The sequence below is a fragment of the Schistocerca nitens genome, chromosome 4 (assembly GCF_023898315.1).
Source record: "Schistocerca nitens isolate TAMUIC-IGC-003100 chromosome 4, iqSchNite1.1, whole genome shotgun sequence".
In the NCBI taxonomy this organism is placed as follows: Eukaryota; Metazoa; Arthropoda; class Insecta; order Orthoptera; family Acrididae; genus Schistocerca; species Schistocerca nitens.
The window spans coordinates 689,561,313-689,578,912 of NC_064617.1; the positions used below are offsets into that span (position 1 = coordinate 689,561,313).

At 42.3% G+C, this 17,600-nt stretch overlaps 1 protein-coding gene across 1 annotated transcript in view; it reads right to left on the minus strand.

Moving 5' to 3' along the window:
* LOC126252504 (partitioning defective 3 homolog) overlaps window positions 1-17,600 on the minus strand; it is a gene marked incomplete at its 5' end in the record, with an annotated part of 237,820 nt that overhangs the window by 14,609 nt on the left and 205,611 nt on the right. Inside the window, 3 exons of the mRNA XM_049953400.1 lie at window positions 1,968-2,054; window positions 3,896-4,047; window positions 8,607-8,837. Coding sequence (XP_049809357.1) covers window positions 1,968-2,054; window positions 3,896-4,047; window positions 8,607-8,837 — 470 coding nt within the window. The remainder of the gene's footprint in view (window positions 1-1,967; window positions 2,055-3,895; window positions 4,048-8,606; window positions 8,838-17,600) is intronic.

Genomic DNA, 17,600 nt, shown 5'->3' on the forward strand with positions numbered 1-17,600 from the left:
TCACTGACCTGTTCACATTAGCTCATTCCCTGTACTACTTTCCTATTCATTATGAATCCCACTCCCATTATATATTTTCTGCTGCTGTTGATATTATCCTATACTCATCTGACCAGAAATCCATATCTTCTTTCCATTTCACTTCACTGACCCCCACTATACCTACATTGAGCTTTAGCATCTCTCTTTTCAGATTTTCTAGCTTTCCTGCTACATTCAAACTTCTGACATTCCACACTCACTCAGACTCATAGAATATTATCACTTTGTTGGTTATTCCATCATTTTAGCAATCTCCTGCCAGAGATCCAAACGGGGACTAATCCAGAATCTTTTGCCAATGTAAATATCATTGTGACACTTTTTCATTTACAAGCCACATGTCCTGTGGATACACATTGTGTGTTTTTTAATGCAGTGGTTTCCATTGTCTTCTACATCCTCATGCTATTGATCTTCACCGATTTTTCTGCCTTTTGGAGGCAGTTTCCCATACCAAAAGGGCAAGACAGCACTCTGAACCTCTGTTTGCTCCTAAGTCCTTTTAAGCAGTGGCTGGGATCCAGCCTGGAACCCATGGCATTTTATGGTATCTGTACCTCATGAGTTAATCAATTATATTACAACTACAGGTACAATTGTCTTACTTTAGGAAGAACGTATTGTCTCCCTCCCTAGTACAAAAAAATAAATAAAACAAATACAAAATTATGTGGCTAATTTGTACTTGCTCTTAAGAAAAATAAATATTATCATAAATATTCAGATGAAAGAATATACAAGTGACATTGAGAATACAAAGTTTTCTTTGTGAACAGTGAAAAGAACAGCTATATATTACCGTAAAGTAAGAATTTACAAGTAACAGCTGGACGATCTGTCTTTCACTGGCACCATCGACAATTTATTTCCTTCTCTTGTTACTCCTGCTCCCTTTATCCTCTATCAAGGAATACTTGATAGTTCTCTTTTTCTAACATTATGACAAGGAAGATTTATGTGCCACTAGTACTGATACTGATCCCTTACATATCAGTGAGAAGCTTAGTATACAGACAAATGCTGTTCACCAGGAGCTTAAGGAAAAAAACATGCACAAGGCTGAATACTACAATGCTATGGTCAACTAGTCTCTACAGTGCAGGAGATAAGGCATCCCAAGCACTCTGTGCATGCTATGAATGTTTTACTTTTATTTACTTTGTGTGTGTGTGTGTGTGTGTGTGTGTGTGTGTGTGTGTGTGAGAGAGAGAGAGAGAGAGAGAGAGAGAGAGAGAGAAAACAAACATGACTAACAAAAGAAATGTAAAGCATGCACAGAGGATAAACATGCACTGCATGCTTCAGGAAGCAAAACACTGATCCATGGAGTGCTTGTCTTTTTCTAAAGTATGTGCAATGAAGGATAAGGGTTTCTTATTTCTTACTTTTACACCAGCACTACATACTGGTAAATAAATAATTACAGCTGCTGACTGCTTGTTGGATGGAGATGCCATAAAATGGAATACTTGATTAACATTTACTTTCTAAAAGATGGCTTACTAATACCAGCATCACCAATCCAAATAAGTATTACAAATAATGTAAAAGTAACAGTTTAATGAAATTTCAGACAATTCCTGTTTGTGATAATAGTTCCATATTTAATTAATGAAAACTGTCATCATCTGTAATGACAAACAGCCAGCAACAATTTTTTTGCCGATTGATATGATTATAATCTCAGGCTAAATAGATCTAATAATATCAGGTGATCACTGTGATTTAGCATTCGCATACTGCTATGATATTACTGTAGGCTGGGAAGATGCTTTAAGATCTTTCAGAAACAGCACTTTGCTAGTAAATGCAGCACTGTCCAAATGGGGAATGTTTAAGGAACACAATAATAAAGAAAATAATTTCATTGATGTAAGTGTTAGAACTGCCAGATGCATTTTTTCTCAATTATTATCGCACCATACCTTTCTTCTTCCACCTTAAATCTCTGATGCTGCACCTGGAGTCTCATTTGCATTATCTGAACCTCAGAGAGCTGTTCTTTGCGTTTGCTTGCAACACCCAAGAAAAGAAGGAAGAAATGGTTAATTGATTTGAATGTTAGTTACAAAAAACAAACATTGTCAATTCAATTTTAAAAGAAACTGGAAAAACAGAGCACTTTTACAAACGAGTGACACAAAGTACTGTATTCAAAATGGCACATGAAACCAGTTATAATGTCTGATGTGTTACTGCAATTTTTAAAATAAAACTAACCTCTTTTCATTGTTAACTTCATTCTGATGGACACCATAATGCCCTATATTACATGAAGAACTACATTTCTCAACTTCTTGGTTTTTGCAGCTTATAAAATGGTGTTAACTTCAGAGCTGTACATTATGCATTTAATGGCAGCAAATTTCATTGCTTCTTAAGCATGAATGTGCTGAAGTATTACGCAGATAACAAGACCAGACATAAACTGTTTCACATTCATTCTGCTAGCATAAAACCAATAAAATAATGGTGCATGCTCCGTGCAGATAACCCGAGCATTCCAGACTATGTAGCAAGGAGAGAAACAACAGTTCGCACCTCCCTTCACCAAAAAACATAAATTTTATAAAGCAATAAGTGCATGCTGCAGTCTATTCCGAAGTCGTCTTCATTTTCAGGAAAATGTGCATTCCATAAACAGGTATGTACAAAAATATTTGTGACAGTATGGAATTTTCAAGTACCTGGCTATGTGCTAAAAATGTGAAGCTCCAAAACATGTTATTTTTAAAATCAGTTAATAACACTCTGTAGACTGAATTTTCAAAACTGAAAGAAGAGCAACAAATTCTGAAATCATATTTTCCTCCCTCGTTTCACAAATGTACTACTTTTTGATTGTGTGTATTGCCTAATTAATGGCGGAGTCTCCTGAATTATTAATATTCATTGCAGGTGTATATCTGTTACTGAAAATGTTTTGATGAAATGAACAGTTCATTTCCATGGACTGATATTCTACCTAACTATTTCTCTAACAATGGGGAAGACCAGCAGACACAGATCATTTAGCAGTTAACTGTGATTTGATATGCTGCTTTGAATCGCTATTGACACTCTGAATTTCTGCAACACCAATTGACTTCATACACAGCTATAATGCTGTACTTAAAATACACTTTTACAAGAAATAAATCAGCTATTCTTATTGCATCAGAAGAAAATAACATTTTAATGGAGAAGTGTTTTTACAGCTAATGAGCTCAGTTGGCCTGCATAGGCCTCTTAAATTTTATATTTCTGATTGCTCACACATCATTCATAAAAAATAAATATAATTACAGCACACATTGTGAATAATCACTTGGTAAAGATGACATATTTTAAAGACGACTCTTTTACAGGAATTCTGTCATTGTCTAGATGAACTCTTTCTGGTAATCCCTCAGGAAGTTACCTTACATTCAAAACACTGAAGATCTCTTACATAAAACACATTAAATTACATCACTTTCACCTTGTGCATCATGGTAAGCCAATATCAGTTTCCTCTCCCCTTTTCTTGGAAACACTTACAGTTATTTTTCCATGCCAACCACTAGCCTGTATCTATATCCAAGACACCTTAACATAAAATTCTCAGCATTTCATTCACTTACTCTGTTCTCTGCAGAAAATTAAATTTAGTTATCATTTTACTCAGTGAATGTATTTTACAGTTTTCATTGTTCTGCATGGCCGTACAGCAAAGAAAGTACAAGCCAGTAGTGAATGCATTTACCAACCACCATATGCTTCCATCAACACAGTTTTTAGGATTAGAAGTTTATTTTTAATTCAACAACAAGGCTGACAAACATGAAATACTACTGAAAAATATTTGGTAAAATGAAAATTCCTAAATTCTTACTTGAGATGTTGTTGAATTTCCTCATAATTCACATAGTGAGAAAACTTTGCCGGATCTGTGATGCCTACTCTGCTACCAGGTCGTGTCATCTCACCATACAGGTCATAGCTTGCTGATCGGCCATGTGACGCCTCTGGCCGGTCAAGGTGCTGCTTCAGAGGAAAATCTTATTGCAATAATAATTACAGTAAAATCAACTCACACAAAACAAGGAGAAATAACTTATTTTAATTTTGTGTGTTCAGTTACTATCTTACTAATGTGTGAAACATTTTCTTTTTAAATGGGACACTGTAGTTCTTTTTATTCTATTGAGATATTTCTTAAGCAACACGAACATAATGAAATTCAACATTTTTCAACATTCAAGTTTATTTCAACATTTTAATATTTGTTGATTTGCCAAAAATGTGTCAACAATGAATTGGAAAAAATGAAAAGAGCATTTTTGGCTTAAAGTTAGCATAGTTAAAATATTTCTGCAAATCACATTACAAAATTGTTAAAAATAGAACAAAGAGGTGATAGCAGTTAGGTGCAGAATAGTAAGTCATACAACAGGTGATTAACATTAGCAAATTATTATTTATACAAATAATACAGCTAATCGGCCAGAAAATTAAAATAAGCAGCAAATACATACCATTTTATTATAGAAATAAGAGAAGCCCGACAAACATTATATCACTGACAAAGTCTTGATGTAAACAAATGCAACCAATGAAAACAGCAGCAAATTGAACAGTTTATGGAGGATGAGAACTAACACAATAACTAAGCAAGTGTGGAATCAGTAAAGGAATGAAAATACACTATATACCTTCTAAGAATTGTCAGGCATGTTTCCTCTGGTGTTTTGGCAGGTATTTGCATTCCTTTTTTGCAATATGTAGCTGGAGTCAACCCATGCAAATATTGCCCATCAAGCCTTATGTGACATTCAACAAACAGAATTATATGTGCCCATTTGATAGAGCAATACCAAATTACTTTGATGTTTTAGCCATTTTATCAATATATATTAATAAGAATGTTAAAACTATGAATAACTACTGACCAAGCAGCACCACTTCATGGCAGTAATATGGCTCTAAGCATTATGGGACTTAACATCTGAGGTCATCAGTCTCCATGGCAGTAATAGGGTGTCATGCAAGTCACAGGTGGAGTTCCACTTATCAATCAAGTTTTAATGTTCCTGTTAATACATATAATTAAAATGAATATCAGACTATACTAATTTGGAACCACTGTATCAAACTGTCCTGTAAAATTCTGCTTTAAAAAGCTATTTGTTTGTAATGGGAGGCAAATCATCCCTTTCTGTCAAAGCTGTGCAGACTCCAGTTACACACTGCAAAATGAAATTTGAAGTATCTGTTTAAACACCAGAGAAAATGCACCTGATGACTCTTAGGAGGGACAACCAGTACAGCGGTTGAAGGATAATGCAGAATAGGACACAAGCAAGGAAGAAAAGTGAGTACTGCAATAAGGAAGGGTTAGAGGGGTTGCTTCTGAAGCACTTACGATGTATCGCATCTTCCCTTTACATACCTCCAGCTAGTAATGTGAGTACTGGATACAGTGATAAAAACTGTACAATTTAGTTTTCACACTGGAAAGAATTGCAATGATTTAATTATATTCACCCCTACACCAAACAGAGCAAGAGAATTAGAATGCAGGTTGAAAAGTCCAAACTGGGAGGTCAGCATCCCATACTTAACAAAAATTAGCGAGGCAAAAATACAATTTATGATAATATATGTATTATATCATCTTTCAAAATATGCAGTAAAAAGGAATCTAGGTATTTATTTTACTGTCCTTTCAAGTTGGTTATCACTTTTAACAACAGTATTTACAAACTGATCTGTTACATATACATGATCTGGCCCTGCCTTAATTTACTCTAATAATTCTGCAACAACTTGACAATTCCTATTTTTTCTTTTTGTTTCAAGGAACATGTAACACTTTCAATTTTTTTATACTAAGATCTCTGGTGCATTTTGAGTCTATGTATTTATACTTAGTCCCTCTTACAATATATAGTAGTTACTGAATTCAAACTGACTGACACACTTACTGTTCTCCATTATCTTCACTGAATGTCTTTAATGTCACATTCCCACTCTTCCTTCCGTTGTTTGATATCATTAGCTTGCCCAGCATCTTCACTAATTCAGTCTTTCTTTGATCAAAATTGCTGTTCTCTGACTCTTTGACATCTTCCTTTTGTAAAAATACAACAGTGGAACTTCAATTCTATGTTCTCCGATTTTACGTTTTTCATGATTCTACACCACAAATTCTTAACTCCTCTGAAAACCCCATAAGATCAGTGCTAAAAATTCCCTGTTTTTACGTTTCTTCCTAGTAAAGTTTACTCAATTCTACTTTCTTACTCAACGTCTCGCTTGACTTCATTCTGTTTTCTTCCTATTGACATTTGAGGTGACTGAATGAGTTATAAGTGGCGCAAAAGCCAGACGATTCACACAGTGGGTGATGCCAGAGTTAAGGAAATATTTTAGGCCACTGTGGAGAGGGGAGATGTGACAGAGGAAAAGGTGGATGTAATCCACAATAAGTATTGCCAACATAACATGCAACTGCGCAACGATGGGTTGAGTACGTTTCACACTACTTTTTGCACAAACTGATGTAATCATGACATGGCGGCACTGTGAAGGCAACCAGGATTGAGGCTATTGGTTTGTTGATCACAACAGTCTCAAGTTGATGTTTATGGATGTGTTAGTGACAGAAGAATCTCAGATGGAGCAAGAACTCTTTAAGGGAATATGTTTGTGATTTCACAACATGTGAAATATCTACCTACTACATTTATACTCCGCAAGCCACCCAACGGTGTGTGGCGGAGGGCACTTTACATGCCACTGTCATTACCTCCCTTTCCTGTTCCTGTATTTGTGACAAGGAAGAATATGAATGTTAAAGCTGGTTGATAAAATTGGATTAGATGTTGTATGAAATTGATTTGTAGGTTTGCATACAGTCATTGTCTTTGGTGAGTGAAAACATGCCACAGAACAATTGGTGGGAAAAACTTGCTACCTACATGAATTTAATATGGAAGACAGCTTCAGTTTCCATAATTTCACTTGGATATCAACAAACGATTTGGAATTTCTGCCAATATAGTATCACCTTTTCTTAAAAATAATAATAATAATAATAATAATAATCATCAGGAAAGCAATTGCAACCAGACATAACGTTAATCTTAGTTTTGTGTCAATGGGAGATTCATTCAAAAGCTGTTCTTATACTGCTTGCTTCATATATTCCACAAGCAGCGGTCAGCCTGGCACAACAGCAATGTCTCAACCATCTGCTGCCTTGTCCACTGCATTTCACCACCACCCCTTCCCCCAGAAAGCCTTAATACAGCAAGAGAAAACAAAACACCTAACACCTCTATACAACAGACAACACAATGCAACATATGACCATATGCTTATGCCATTCAGTAGTGCCATGTGATAGCTGGCCTGAAACATTGTTTCATTTGATCTGTACAGACATTGCTACGGATGGATGTTTCCATGTTTTATAAGATGTTTCCAAAGGGTGTCCATATCAAGTCAATGGAAACATGTTTCAAGCTTAGTGTGTATATGGCTTGAAGTCTATTCGACCCAATTAAATTGATATTGGCTACAGAAGGAAAACACACATCCTCACATGTTAGATTCCAATACCTTTCACTGTACTTCACAGTTTTTGATTTAATTCATCATGTTTAATGATTTTTGCTTTTTTTCTGGGTGAACACAAAGGAAAAATGTCACAAAAATACGTTTTTATTGTAATTTGTGGTCATAGCATGTTGATAAACAGCTTGATTACCTTGTACCCTGATACCAGTGTCAATTTTCTGACGAGTTTTTACTTGCTGTTATACATCTGTGATTTTTTAAGGACCGATTAAATTAATTATCACAAACCATTATGTAAACATTGTATTATTTAATGTCCTTCACTATACAGATTTTATACAACATATTGGCAAGGATTACAATTTTCAATCATATATGACAATTACATATGTTTTTGATTGTATTTTAGTGGTTTTACCATTTTCCTCAATTCTGCATTTTCCTCAGTTTTGCAATTTTTAAGACTGGACCCCATGAAAACGTAAAACAGGGGTTTCATTGTTATTTTGTATTTGTTTCAATTCCACTCTTTGTTTAATCTGTTTGCAGTCTCTCTTGTCCTTTTATTGGTGTTACTGGCAGTTATTTTTATTTTTAACACCCAGGAAAGGGTATGAATCCCAAAGCTTGTATTTCCATATCACCTCCGATATGCTGTCAACCTGACAATTTTCGCACACCTTAATAAAATCTTTTATATAATCCCTACACACATTACAGGAGTCAAATATGACAATATTGGCAGTCGCTGTGAATGTTACCTGGCTGAATTCTAGTAAGTTGTTTGAAAATTGTGTACGCCACGAGAAACTTGGGTCTCACAAATATCAGTTATGTTATGTACAAGATCATATCTCTCTGAAAATATCTAGTCTTATCATGTTCCACCAACAGCTGACAGAACACACACTTATGTAATATTTCGTAACACAACATTACAGTAAAGTACTTTAGGGTATCAATTAACTATTGTAAAAATTTTGCAATGCAGTTTTTCACCACATCAATTAAAGTAATCTCACCTGGCGTATTGCTTCTTCGTATCGCTCTTCCCGATCATCAAGAGGATACTGTCCACGTCGCTCAGCATGTTTGCGCTGATGTTGAGCTCGAAGTTGATGAATGCGTTCTGTACGCGACTGTGACTGGGTGGATGGTCCTGACGAAGATGAGCTTGAACCTTCTCTTTGATGTCCATCAACTCCTGTTTCTGAGTTGTGGTGCAAAGATGGGGGTTGCTGCTGCTGCTGCTGCTATTTAATATATAGTATGGTCATTATCATTTTACTGTTTACTAAAAATAGTAAGACATATTTTTAAAAAGGTTTGGAAAATGGAGTTGTTGTTGTTGTGGTCTTCAGTCCTGAGACTGGTTTGATGCAGCTCTCCATGCTACTCTATCCTGTGCAAGCTTCTTCATCTCCCAGTACCTACTGCAACCTACATCCTTCTGAATCTGCTTAGTGTATTCATCTCTTGGTCGGAAAATGGAGTGATGCACTTATAAAAGGACCAGTCTAATGAATTAAGGAAACCAAATTACCCTATGTAGGCTAGTAAAATACAAATGCAGGCTCTGAGACTTAACTTTCTGTTAATTGAATGTGCTGTTGTTTAGTTGGTATCTTATTTACATTGTATCTTTTTGTTGCATTTATGTAAGATATATTTCAGGTGTGTACAATCAGACACATTCCTTGTGAAATAAAATTTTCTGTTTATTGATTGTGCTGTTGTCTATTGATTTTATTTACATTGTGTCTTTATTGTATGTATTTATACAAGTTACGCTTGAACTATGTACAATTTGACACGTTCCATATCTTTGCGATTCACTCGCTTCCAGGACCTATGGAACATGAAATAAATAAATAAACAATGCCTTTAAACTTCTTCAGAATTCTTGCCTGACAGTGCCATGGCACTGTTACTGTAGTGCTTAAAATATATGTTCCTTCCTACATTATTTTTTAGGTGGTTACAAAATTTTAAATTTGAATGACGTAATGGCTGATGTGTATGGTAAAATATATTCCAGCCAAACTGGTGTAGCGGAACCCTCCCTAGTTTTGGAATATGTTGGTAGTGTCCTGGAAGATGATAGCACTTTTGGAGAACATTTCAAAATGTGTTCTCATTTAACATTCACCTTAAAATTAACACTTTTTAAATATAATAGTTCACATCTTACAATAACCAAAAGAAAGACCATCATAAAAATTGTTCTTTAATGGGCAGCTCTATTTATAATTCTGAATGCTAATTCCTGGGTAGAATAAAGTAATGGGTGGAGTAAAGGTAATTACTCATTTCTGTATTACTTAGCTCTATAGGAGGACATTGTCCAGAAGCACAGACATGTTTTCAACCTTGTTTATTATGTGCCTGCCATCCACTCGATGCCTCAACTACACTGACAGAAATGGTGAACATTACATCGCGGTCACCTTTACCTAATGCTACCAGGCTGATGACTGAAATTTCATCCTTATGTGGGCTTATTTTCAGTGCAGTGTCTAACATTATTGGAACTTATCAAATGAAGACTGCAATATGAAATGCCTGGAGGATGTGAACTTAAGCTTATTACTTTTTTTCAGACTTTGAGGAAGATTGAATCACTGGTGTGTGGGGAGAGTCATACAAACAGATGGCATAGATCGTTGGGTGTAGTGCAATGACTGCAAAAATAGTGGTAATAAGAGGGACTCACGAGAATAGTGTGGCAAGAAGAGTAGGTAGAAGTTTTTCCAGAAAGACTATACCATGAAATGATTGTATGTTTATTTGACAGGCTGAGAGATAGATGACAATAGCTGAAATCCAGATCAAATTTGCAGAGTGAGTGTCACACCACAAACCATCAGGGACAAATCACTAAAAGCTGGCCTGAGATCTCAAGTGGCCATGCACTGTTTACTGTTGACACCACTCGACAGACAACAAAGACTTGCACTCCATACAGCCAGAGTCAACTGGGACACCGAGTGGTATTCTGTGACATTACATGATTCTCAATTTTGTTTTTGTTTGTCAGGTTGACCCCCTAATACATCCTTAGATGACATGGTGATAGGTCATAGAAGGTGATTCAGTATCTCATTTTTCTCAGAATGATAAATGTCTTGTCAATTACAAATATTATTTATGAAATTTAATTTTTTATCTGATGGCAATATCTTTAATTATTCAAGCATCAAGACCAACTTCAAAAACAAGGAATTTATTGAAGATATATAATCAGTGTATTAGTACATGTCAAAATGTGACACTCTTACATCAATAATCTGCTGCCCCTGTTGTTCCCAGTCTTGTACTCTGAGGTGTACCCAGAAAGTCATCAACTACAAGGCTGTTTAAGGTGCCCGGTCTAAAACATTTGGATTGCCTCAATTATCTGAAAACTATGATCTTTCTGGCTCTTTTTGATCCAAGGGAACACAAAAATGCTGTGTGAACCACCGGAGGGGGCATGGGGGGAGGGGAACAACCTGAGTTTTATGAAGGTGGGAGCATGCTGTCTTCTTGTGTTTAGCCAGGGTATCCTTCACAATTGGTGATTTGTGAGTGGGATTAATAGCTGAAATTAACTTCTGCCAAGATGTGTGCTTCCCATAAATTACAAATATGTTAAAGTTACAGTGTAGCGAGTAGAGGGCACTATGCTAACTCCCCTAGTTTGCTGATTTTGCTACAAGATCTCCGTAGCTTCACTTGTGACCCAAGGAAGCATACATTACTAAAGCAATCGAATCGAAATACATGAACTAATTTACTCAATAACATAAATGTATGTAATGAAAAGGAAAACATGAGTTTAAATACCTTCACTCAGGAAACATCAGTTTGAAGTTAGTTTATATAGTTTAATGGCAAACTTCAACATTTTTTAAGGCTGTCACTCTTTTGAAATTGTTTGATGCCCATGGAAAAGGGATATTTCATGTAATGAAGAATCAGCATAATAACAATATCCATCACGTGATCTTTAATTTTTGAGCTGAGGAGCACAAGTAGTTCATACATCATTGTTGTGACTAGCAGTCGTACAATGCTACTATTGTTAGAAGTTGAAATGGGAATCTGTATGCTTAGTGCAGTAGAAAAAAGTGCCAGTATTTATTCTGTGATAAAGAACCAGTGTAATTATAACAAATATTTTTTGACTTAACTGTGGTTTTTGAGGAGTTACCTATCTTTCTAAACGATCGACATATAAAGTGGCTCAGTACACAACTATCTGCTATTTACTCCTCCAACAGCACCGATACCTTGGACACGGAGTTCACAACTGTACAATCTTCAGTGAAGAAGTATGTGGGGAGAACAAACTGAGAAAATGTTACTGAAATTAAAACAGAGATCACAAAAGAATCAGTGGTGTGTGTGCTGACAATAGGTGTGACAATCCCCACCATCAAGCAGAGGGGCAGAATAGTGGCTCACACAGCAAGAACAGCAGAATTTTTGAACAGTGAATTGAATAAATGGAATGTATTCACAAAACAGTAATAAAGCAAGAAACAACAAAAATTCCTCAATGCTGTACAGCGTGCCACACAACACAACTATAGCAGTGCAAGATGATGAAAAGTATGTGTCGCTTGATCAGCTGCAGTAGCTTGCTTAGCATTACTGCCATAGGGTATTTGTTTGGAATTGTCATGTTTTTTTGTTTCTTGGCATGTGTAGTGAACTGTGTTAAAACTGTATTTTACACATATATTTGAGCTAAGGAGGCAATTGTTCAGCTATTATCACATGAAGTAACAATATAGGAGAACCACATGAACTATTTGGTGGGGTAAACAAGGGACAGGAGGAAAGCAAAGTGTATCAAGAGGACATATCTAAAGACTTGGGATTTTTAGACAGCGGTGAAATTAAAATGGGTGTGAGTATTATGTACAGCAGCACACCTTGTTTAGGGTCACGTGAAGAGTGACAAATGGAGGCTAAAGGTATCAGGAAAGTGAGAATGCAGAGTCAACATAATGCTTTTACTGATATCCTAAGGAAAGATGAGGAGGAACAGAAGGAAGACCTTATAGAATTAATAAAAGGACAGCAGAAATGGCAGGAGAAAATAAGGTAAGTTAAAGGCCTTATAGTTACGAGTGTAGTACCAAAAGAAAGGTTCCCACGTTTTTTACAAATAGGAAACATTGTTTATTGTTATTAATTTATACATCGTTGAAAAGCTAACACTTTTGTCTATTTTTAACATAGTCTCCATGTTTTTTGACACACTTTTGAAGACAGTGCTCTAACTTTTGTATTCCTAAGTCGAAGATGTCTCACGCCAACCCATTGAGGAATCATGTGACCTCTGCTCAGACTTTATCGTCTCTCTTTAAGTGTTTGACACCTAAAGTGTTTCTTTAGCTTGGGGAAGAGGTGATAATCACGGGGCTAAGTCGGGGCTGCACGGGGATGGGGCATGACGGTCCACCCAAATTTCTTCAAAAGCTCCTGTGTTTGACAAGTCATGTGGGGTCGAGTGTTGTCGTGAAGAAGCACTACTCCCTCCTTCAGCCATCCTCTCTGGCGATTCTGGATTGCTCGCTGGAGTTTGGTCAATGTTTCACAATATCTGTATGAGTTTATTGTCATCCCAGGTTGCACGAAGTCGATGAGGAGTACCCCCTTCCGATCCCAAAACACAGTCGCCATAATCTTTCATGCTGACTGTGTTTGTTTGAATTTCTTTGCTGGCGGTGAACTGGAGTGACACCACTGACGAGATTGTTGTTTTGTTTTGGGTGTGTAATGGAACACCTAGTTTCATATCCAGTGGCAATAGAGTCTAACAACTTCTCCTTGTTGCCTCTCCCCTCACATTATTGAAGACACTTGCAAGCAGTTAAAGCGTTTCTCCTTATGTCCGTCAGTCAGCATCTGGGGGATGCAGTGAGCACACACCTTGCGATAACCCAACGTTTCCGTTGAAGTTCTCTCAATTGTGTCATGAAAAGCTTCAGGAATGCATTCAACAAGTTCACGGACAGTGACTCTCCGATCATTGAACAGCTCACTGTTGATCCGAAACCGGTGGTCTTCCACTCCGTTCTTCATCGTGAACTTCCGTGCAACCATGAGCATAAGCCCTGCACCATTTGCTGATGTGCTCAACAGACATGCACTCTTCACCATAAACCTCAGTCAGCTGCCGATTAATCTCCATGGGTGGTAACTTCCTTCCATGGAGAAAATGGATTAATGCACGAACCTCACACTTGGTGGGGGCGGTGATCAACACTTCTATCTCTGATGGCTGCCAAGACAACACTGAGCGATGTAGCGAATCGTGGATGGGCGGACTCGACAGTGAGGGAACCACTGTGTATGGCACTGTTGTCGGATTTAGCCTAGCACCTACCCCTCAAGGCTGTAGCTCATTGGGAGCCTTACTTTTGGTACAACCCTCGTATATCCAAGAAGCAGGAGCAAACAACCAGGAAAGAAATTCCAAATAGAAAGCAGGATTATGGGAGCAATCTAAAACAATCATCTCTGTTGGGGAGGAAATATGAGTGGATGCAGAATCATCTAAAGAAGAAAACATGCAAGCAGAATGCAATCTGCAAACACTATCCAGAAACTTAATTAGAATTGAGGAAAAGGTGGACCATACAACTCAGTTGAAAATTCATGAAAATAAATCACAAAGAAGGATACTAAATTAAACAGGACTATATTAAAAATGGGTTTAAGGCACTGTCTGCACAAAAACTAGTTCTAAAAACTGAAAGAAAAATAACCAAAATTTGTGTCAGAGACAGAGGTATACAAGAAGAACAAAGATCATCAATATTCAACATAAAAAAGCCTAAAAGTGCAAGTCTTTTTAGATTCAGGAAGTGATACTACTTTCATTTTGAAAAATCTGTATGAAAAATGCTGAGAAAAGGGAGTAAGTTTTCTAGTACATCTATTAAAAATCTTAGGCACCATCTGAACTATAGCAAACCTTTGAAACGCAAAGTACTATTGGATGTATTGGTAGAGGTAAAATGTGTACAATGGAGGACCTTATTAGTACTTAATTTATGTATGCACTGTGCACAGGGAGCAGACGGGATGACCTAACCTCAAGTGCACTGCTACAATTACAGTGGGGCGTACATTTCTCCAGCTGCCTGGGAAGATATGAATTTGGCAAATTGAATTAAAAATATAATACTTGCAATGTATCTTAGCACCTAAAATTCTGCTGAGAGGGGGCGAGGCTGGCGAGGTGGCGACAGAGCCCGAGAGGGGGGGGGGGGGGGGCGAGGCTGTCGAGGTGGCAGAAGGGACGGAGAGAGCTGGGGAGGCGGCGATGGGGGCAGAGAGAGAGCTGGGGAGGCGGCGATGGGGGCAGAGAGAGAGCGGGGGAGGCGGCGATGGGGGCAGAGAGAGAGCGGGGGAGGCAGCGATGGGGGCAGAGAGAGAGCGGGGGAGGCGGCGATGGGGGCAGAGAGAGAGCGGGGGAGGCGGCGATGGGGGCAGAGAGAGAGAGCGGGGGAGGCGGCGATGGGGGCAGAGAGAGAGCGGGGGAGGCGGCGATGGGGGCAGAGAGAGAGCGGGGGAGGCGGCGATGGGGGCAGAGAGAGAGCGGGGGAGGCGGCGATGGGGGCAGAGAGAGAGCGGGGGAGGCGGCGATGGGGGCAGAGAGAGAGCGGGGGAGGCGGCGATGGGGGCAGAGAGAGAGCAGGGGAGGCGGCGATGGGGGCAGAGAGAGAGCGGGGGAGGCGGCGATGGGGGCAGAGAGAGAGCGGGGGAGGCGGCGATGGGGGCAGAGAGAGAGCGGGGGAGGCGGCGATGGGGGCAGAGAGAGAGCGGGGGAGGCGGCGATGGGGGCAGAGAGAGAGCGGGGGAGGCGGCGATGGGGGCAGAGAGAGAGCGGGGGAGGCGGCGATGGGGGCAGAGAGAGAGCGGGGGAGGCGGCGATGGGGGCAGAGAGAGAGCGGGGGAGGCGGCGATGGGGGCAGAGAGAGAGCGGGGGAGGCGGCGATGGGGGCAGAGAGACAGCGGGGGAGGCGGCGATGGGGGCAGAGAGACAGCGGGGGAGGCGGCGATGGGGGCAGAGAGAGAGCGGGGGAGGCGGCGATGGGGGCAGAGAGACAGCGGGGGAGGCGGCGATGGGGGCAGAGAGAGAGCGGGGGAGGCGGCGATGGGGGCAGAGAGAGAGCGGGGGAGGCGGCGATGGGGGCAGAGAGAGAGCGGGGGAGGCGGCGATGGGGGCAGAGAGAGAGAGCGGGGGAGGCGGCGATGGGGGCAGAGAGAGAGAGCGGGGGAGGCGGCGATGGGGGCAGAGAGAGAGAGCGGGGGAGGCGGCGATGGGGGCAGAGAGAGAGAGCGGGGGAGGCGGCGATGGGGGCAGAGAGAGAGAGCGGGGGAGGCGGCGATGGGGGCAGAGAGAGAGAGCGGGGGAGGCGGCGATGGGGGCAGAGAGAGAGAGCGGGGGAGGCGGCGATGGGGGCAGAGAGAGAGAGCGGGGGAGGCGGCGATGGGGGCAGAGAGAGAGAGCGGGGGAGGCGGCGATGGGGGCAGAGAGAGAGAGCGGGGGAGGCGGCGATGGGGGCAGAGAGAGAGAGCGGGGGAGGCGGCGATGGGGGCAGAGAGAGAGAGAGCGGGGGAGGCGGCGATGGGGGCAGAGAGAGAGAGAGCGGGGGAGGCGGCGATGGGGGCAGAGAGAGAGAGAGCGGGGGAGGCGGCGATGGGGGCAGAGAGAGAGAGAGCGGGGGAGGCGGCGATGGGGGCAGAGAGAGAGAGCGGGGGAGGCGGCGATGGGGGCAGAGAGAGAGAGAGCGGGGGAGGCGGCGATGGGGGCAGAGAGAGAGAGCGGGGGAGGCGGCGATGGGGGCAGAGAGAGAGAGCGGGGGAGGCGGCGATGGGGGCAGAGAGAGAGAGCGGGGGAGGCGGCGATGGGGGCAGAGAGAGAGAGCGGGGGAGGCGGCGATGGGGGCAGAGAGAGAGAGCGGGGGAGGCGGCGATGGGGGCAGAGAGAGAGAGCGGGGGAGGCGGCGATGGGGGCAGAGAGAGAGAGCGGGGGAGGCGGCGATGGGGGCAGAGAGAGAGAGCGGGGGAGGCGGCGATGGGGGCAGAGAGAGAGAGCGGGGGAGGCGGCGATGGGGGCAGAGAGAGAGAGCGGGGGAGGCGGCGATGGGGGCAGAGAGAGAGAGCGGGGGAGGCGGCGATGGGGGCAGAGAGAGAGAGCGGGGGAGGCGGCGATGGGGGCAGAGAGAGAGAGCGGGGGAGGCGGCGATGGGGGCAGAGAGAGAGAGGGGGGGAGGCGGCGATGGGGGCAGAGAGAGAGGGGGGAGGCGGCGATGGGGGCAGAGAGAGAGAGGGGGGGAGGCGGCGATGGGGGCAGAGAGAGAGAGGGGGGAGGCGGCGATGGGGGCAGAGAGAGAGGGGGGAGGCGGCGATGGGGGCAGAGAGAGAGGGGGGGAGGCGGCGATGGGGGCAGAGAGAGATGGGGGAGGCGGCGATGGGGGCAGAGAGAGAGGGGGGAGGCGGCGATGGGGGCAGAGAGAGAGGGGGGAGGCGGCGATGGGGGCAGAGAGAGAGGGGGAGGCGGCGATGGGGGCAGAGAGAGAGGGGGAGGCGGCGATGGGGGCAGAGAGAGAGGGGGAGGCGGCGATGGGGGCAGAGAGAGAGGGGGAGGCGGCGATGGGGGCAGAGAGAGAGGGGGAGGCGGCGATGGGGGCAGAGAGAGAGGGGGAGGCGGCGATGGGGGCAGAGAGAGAGGGGGAGGCGGCGATGGGGGCAGAGAGAGAGGGGGGGCGGGGGAGGTGCCTACGGTCAGAGAAAGCGGAGGCGCCTATGGTCAGAGAAAGAGGGGGAGGCAGGGGAGGTGCCTGCAGACTGAGGGAGGGAGGGAGGGGGAGAGAGAGAGAGAGAGAGAGAGAAGGGAGGAAGATATTGTCAAGAGTGGGGATAGTGAAGATGGACTATGAGAGGGGGAGAAGGACACGATGAGACAGAGAGAGTGTGAGAGGGACCAATAGAGATTGGAGAGTGCCGTGTAC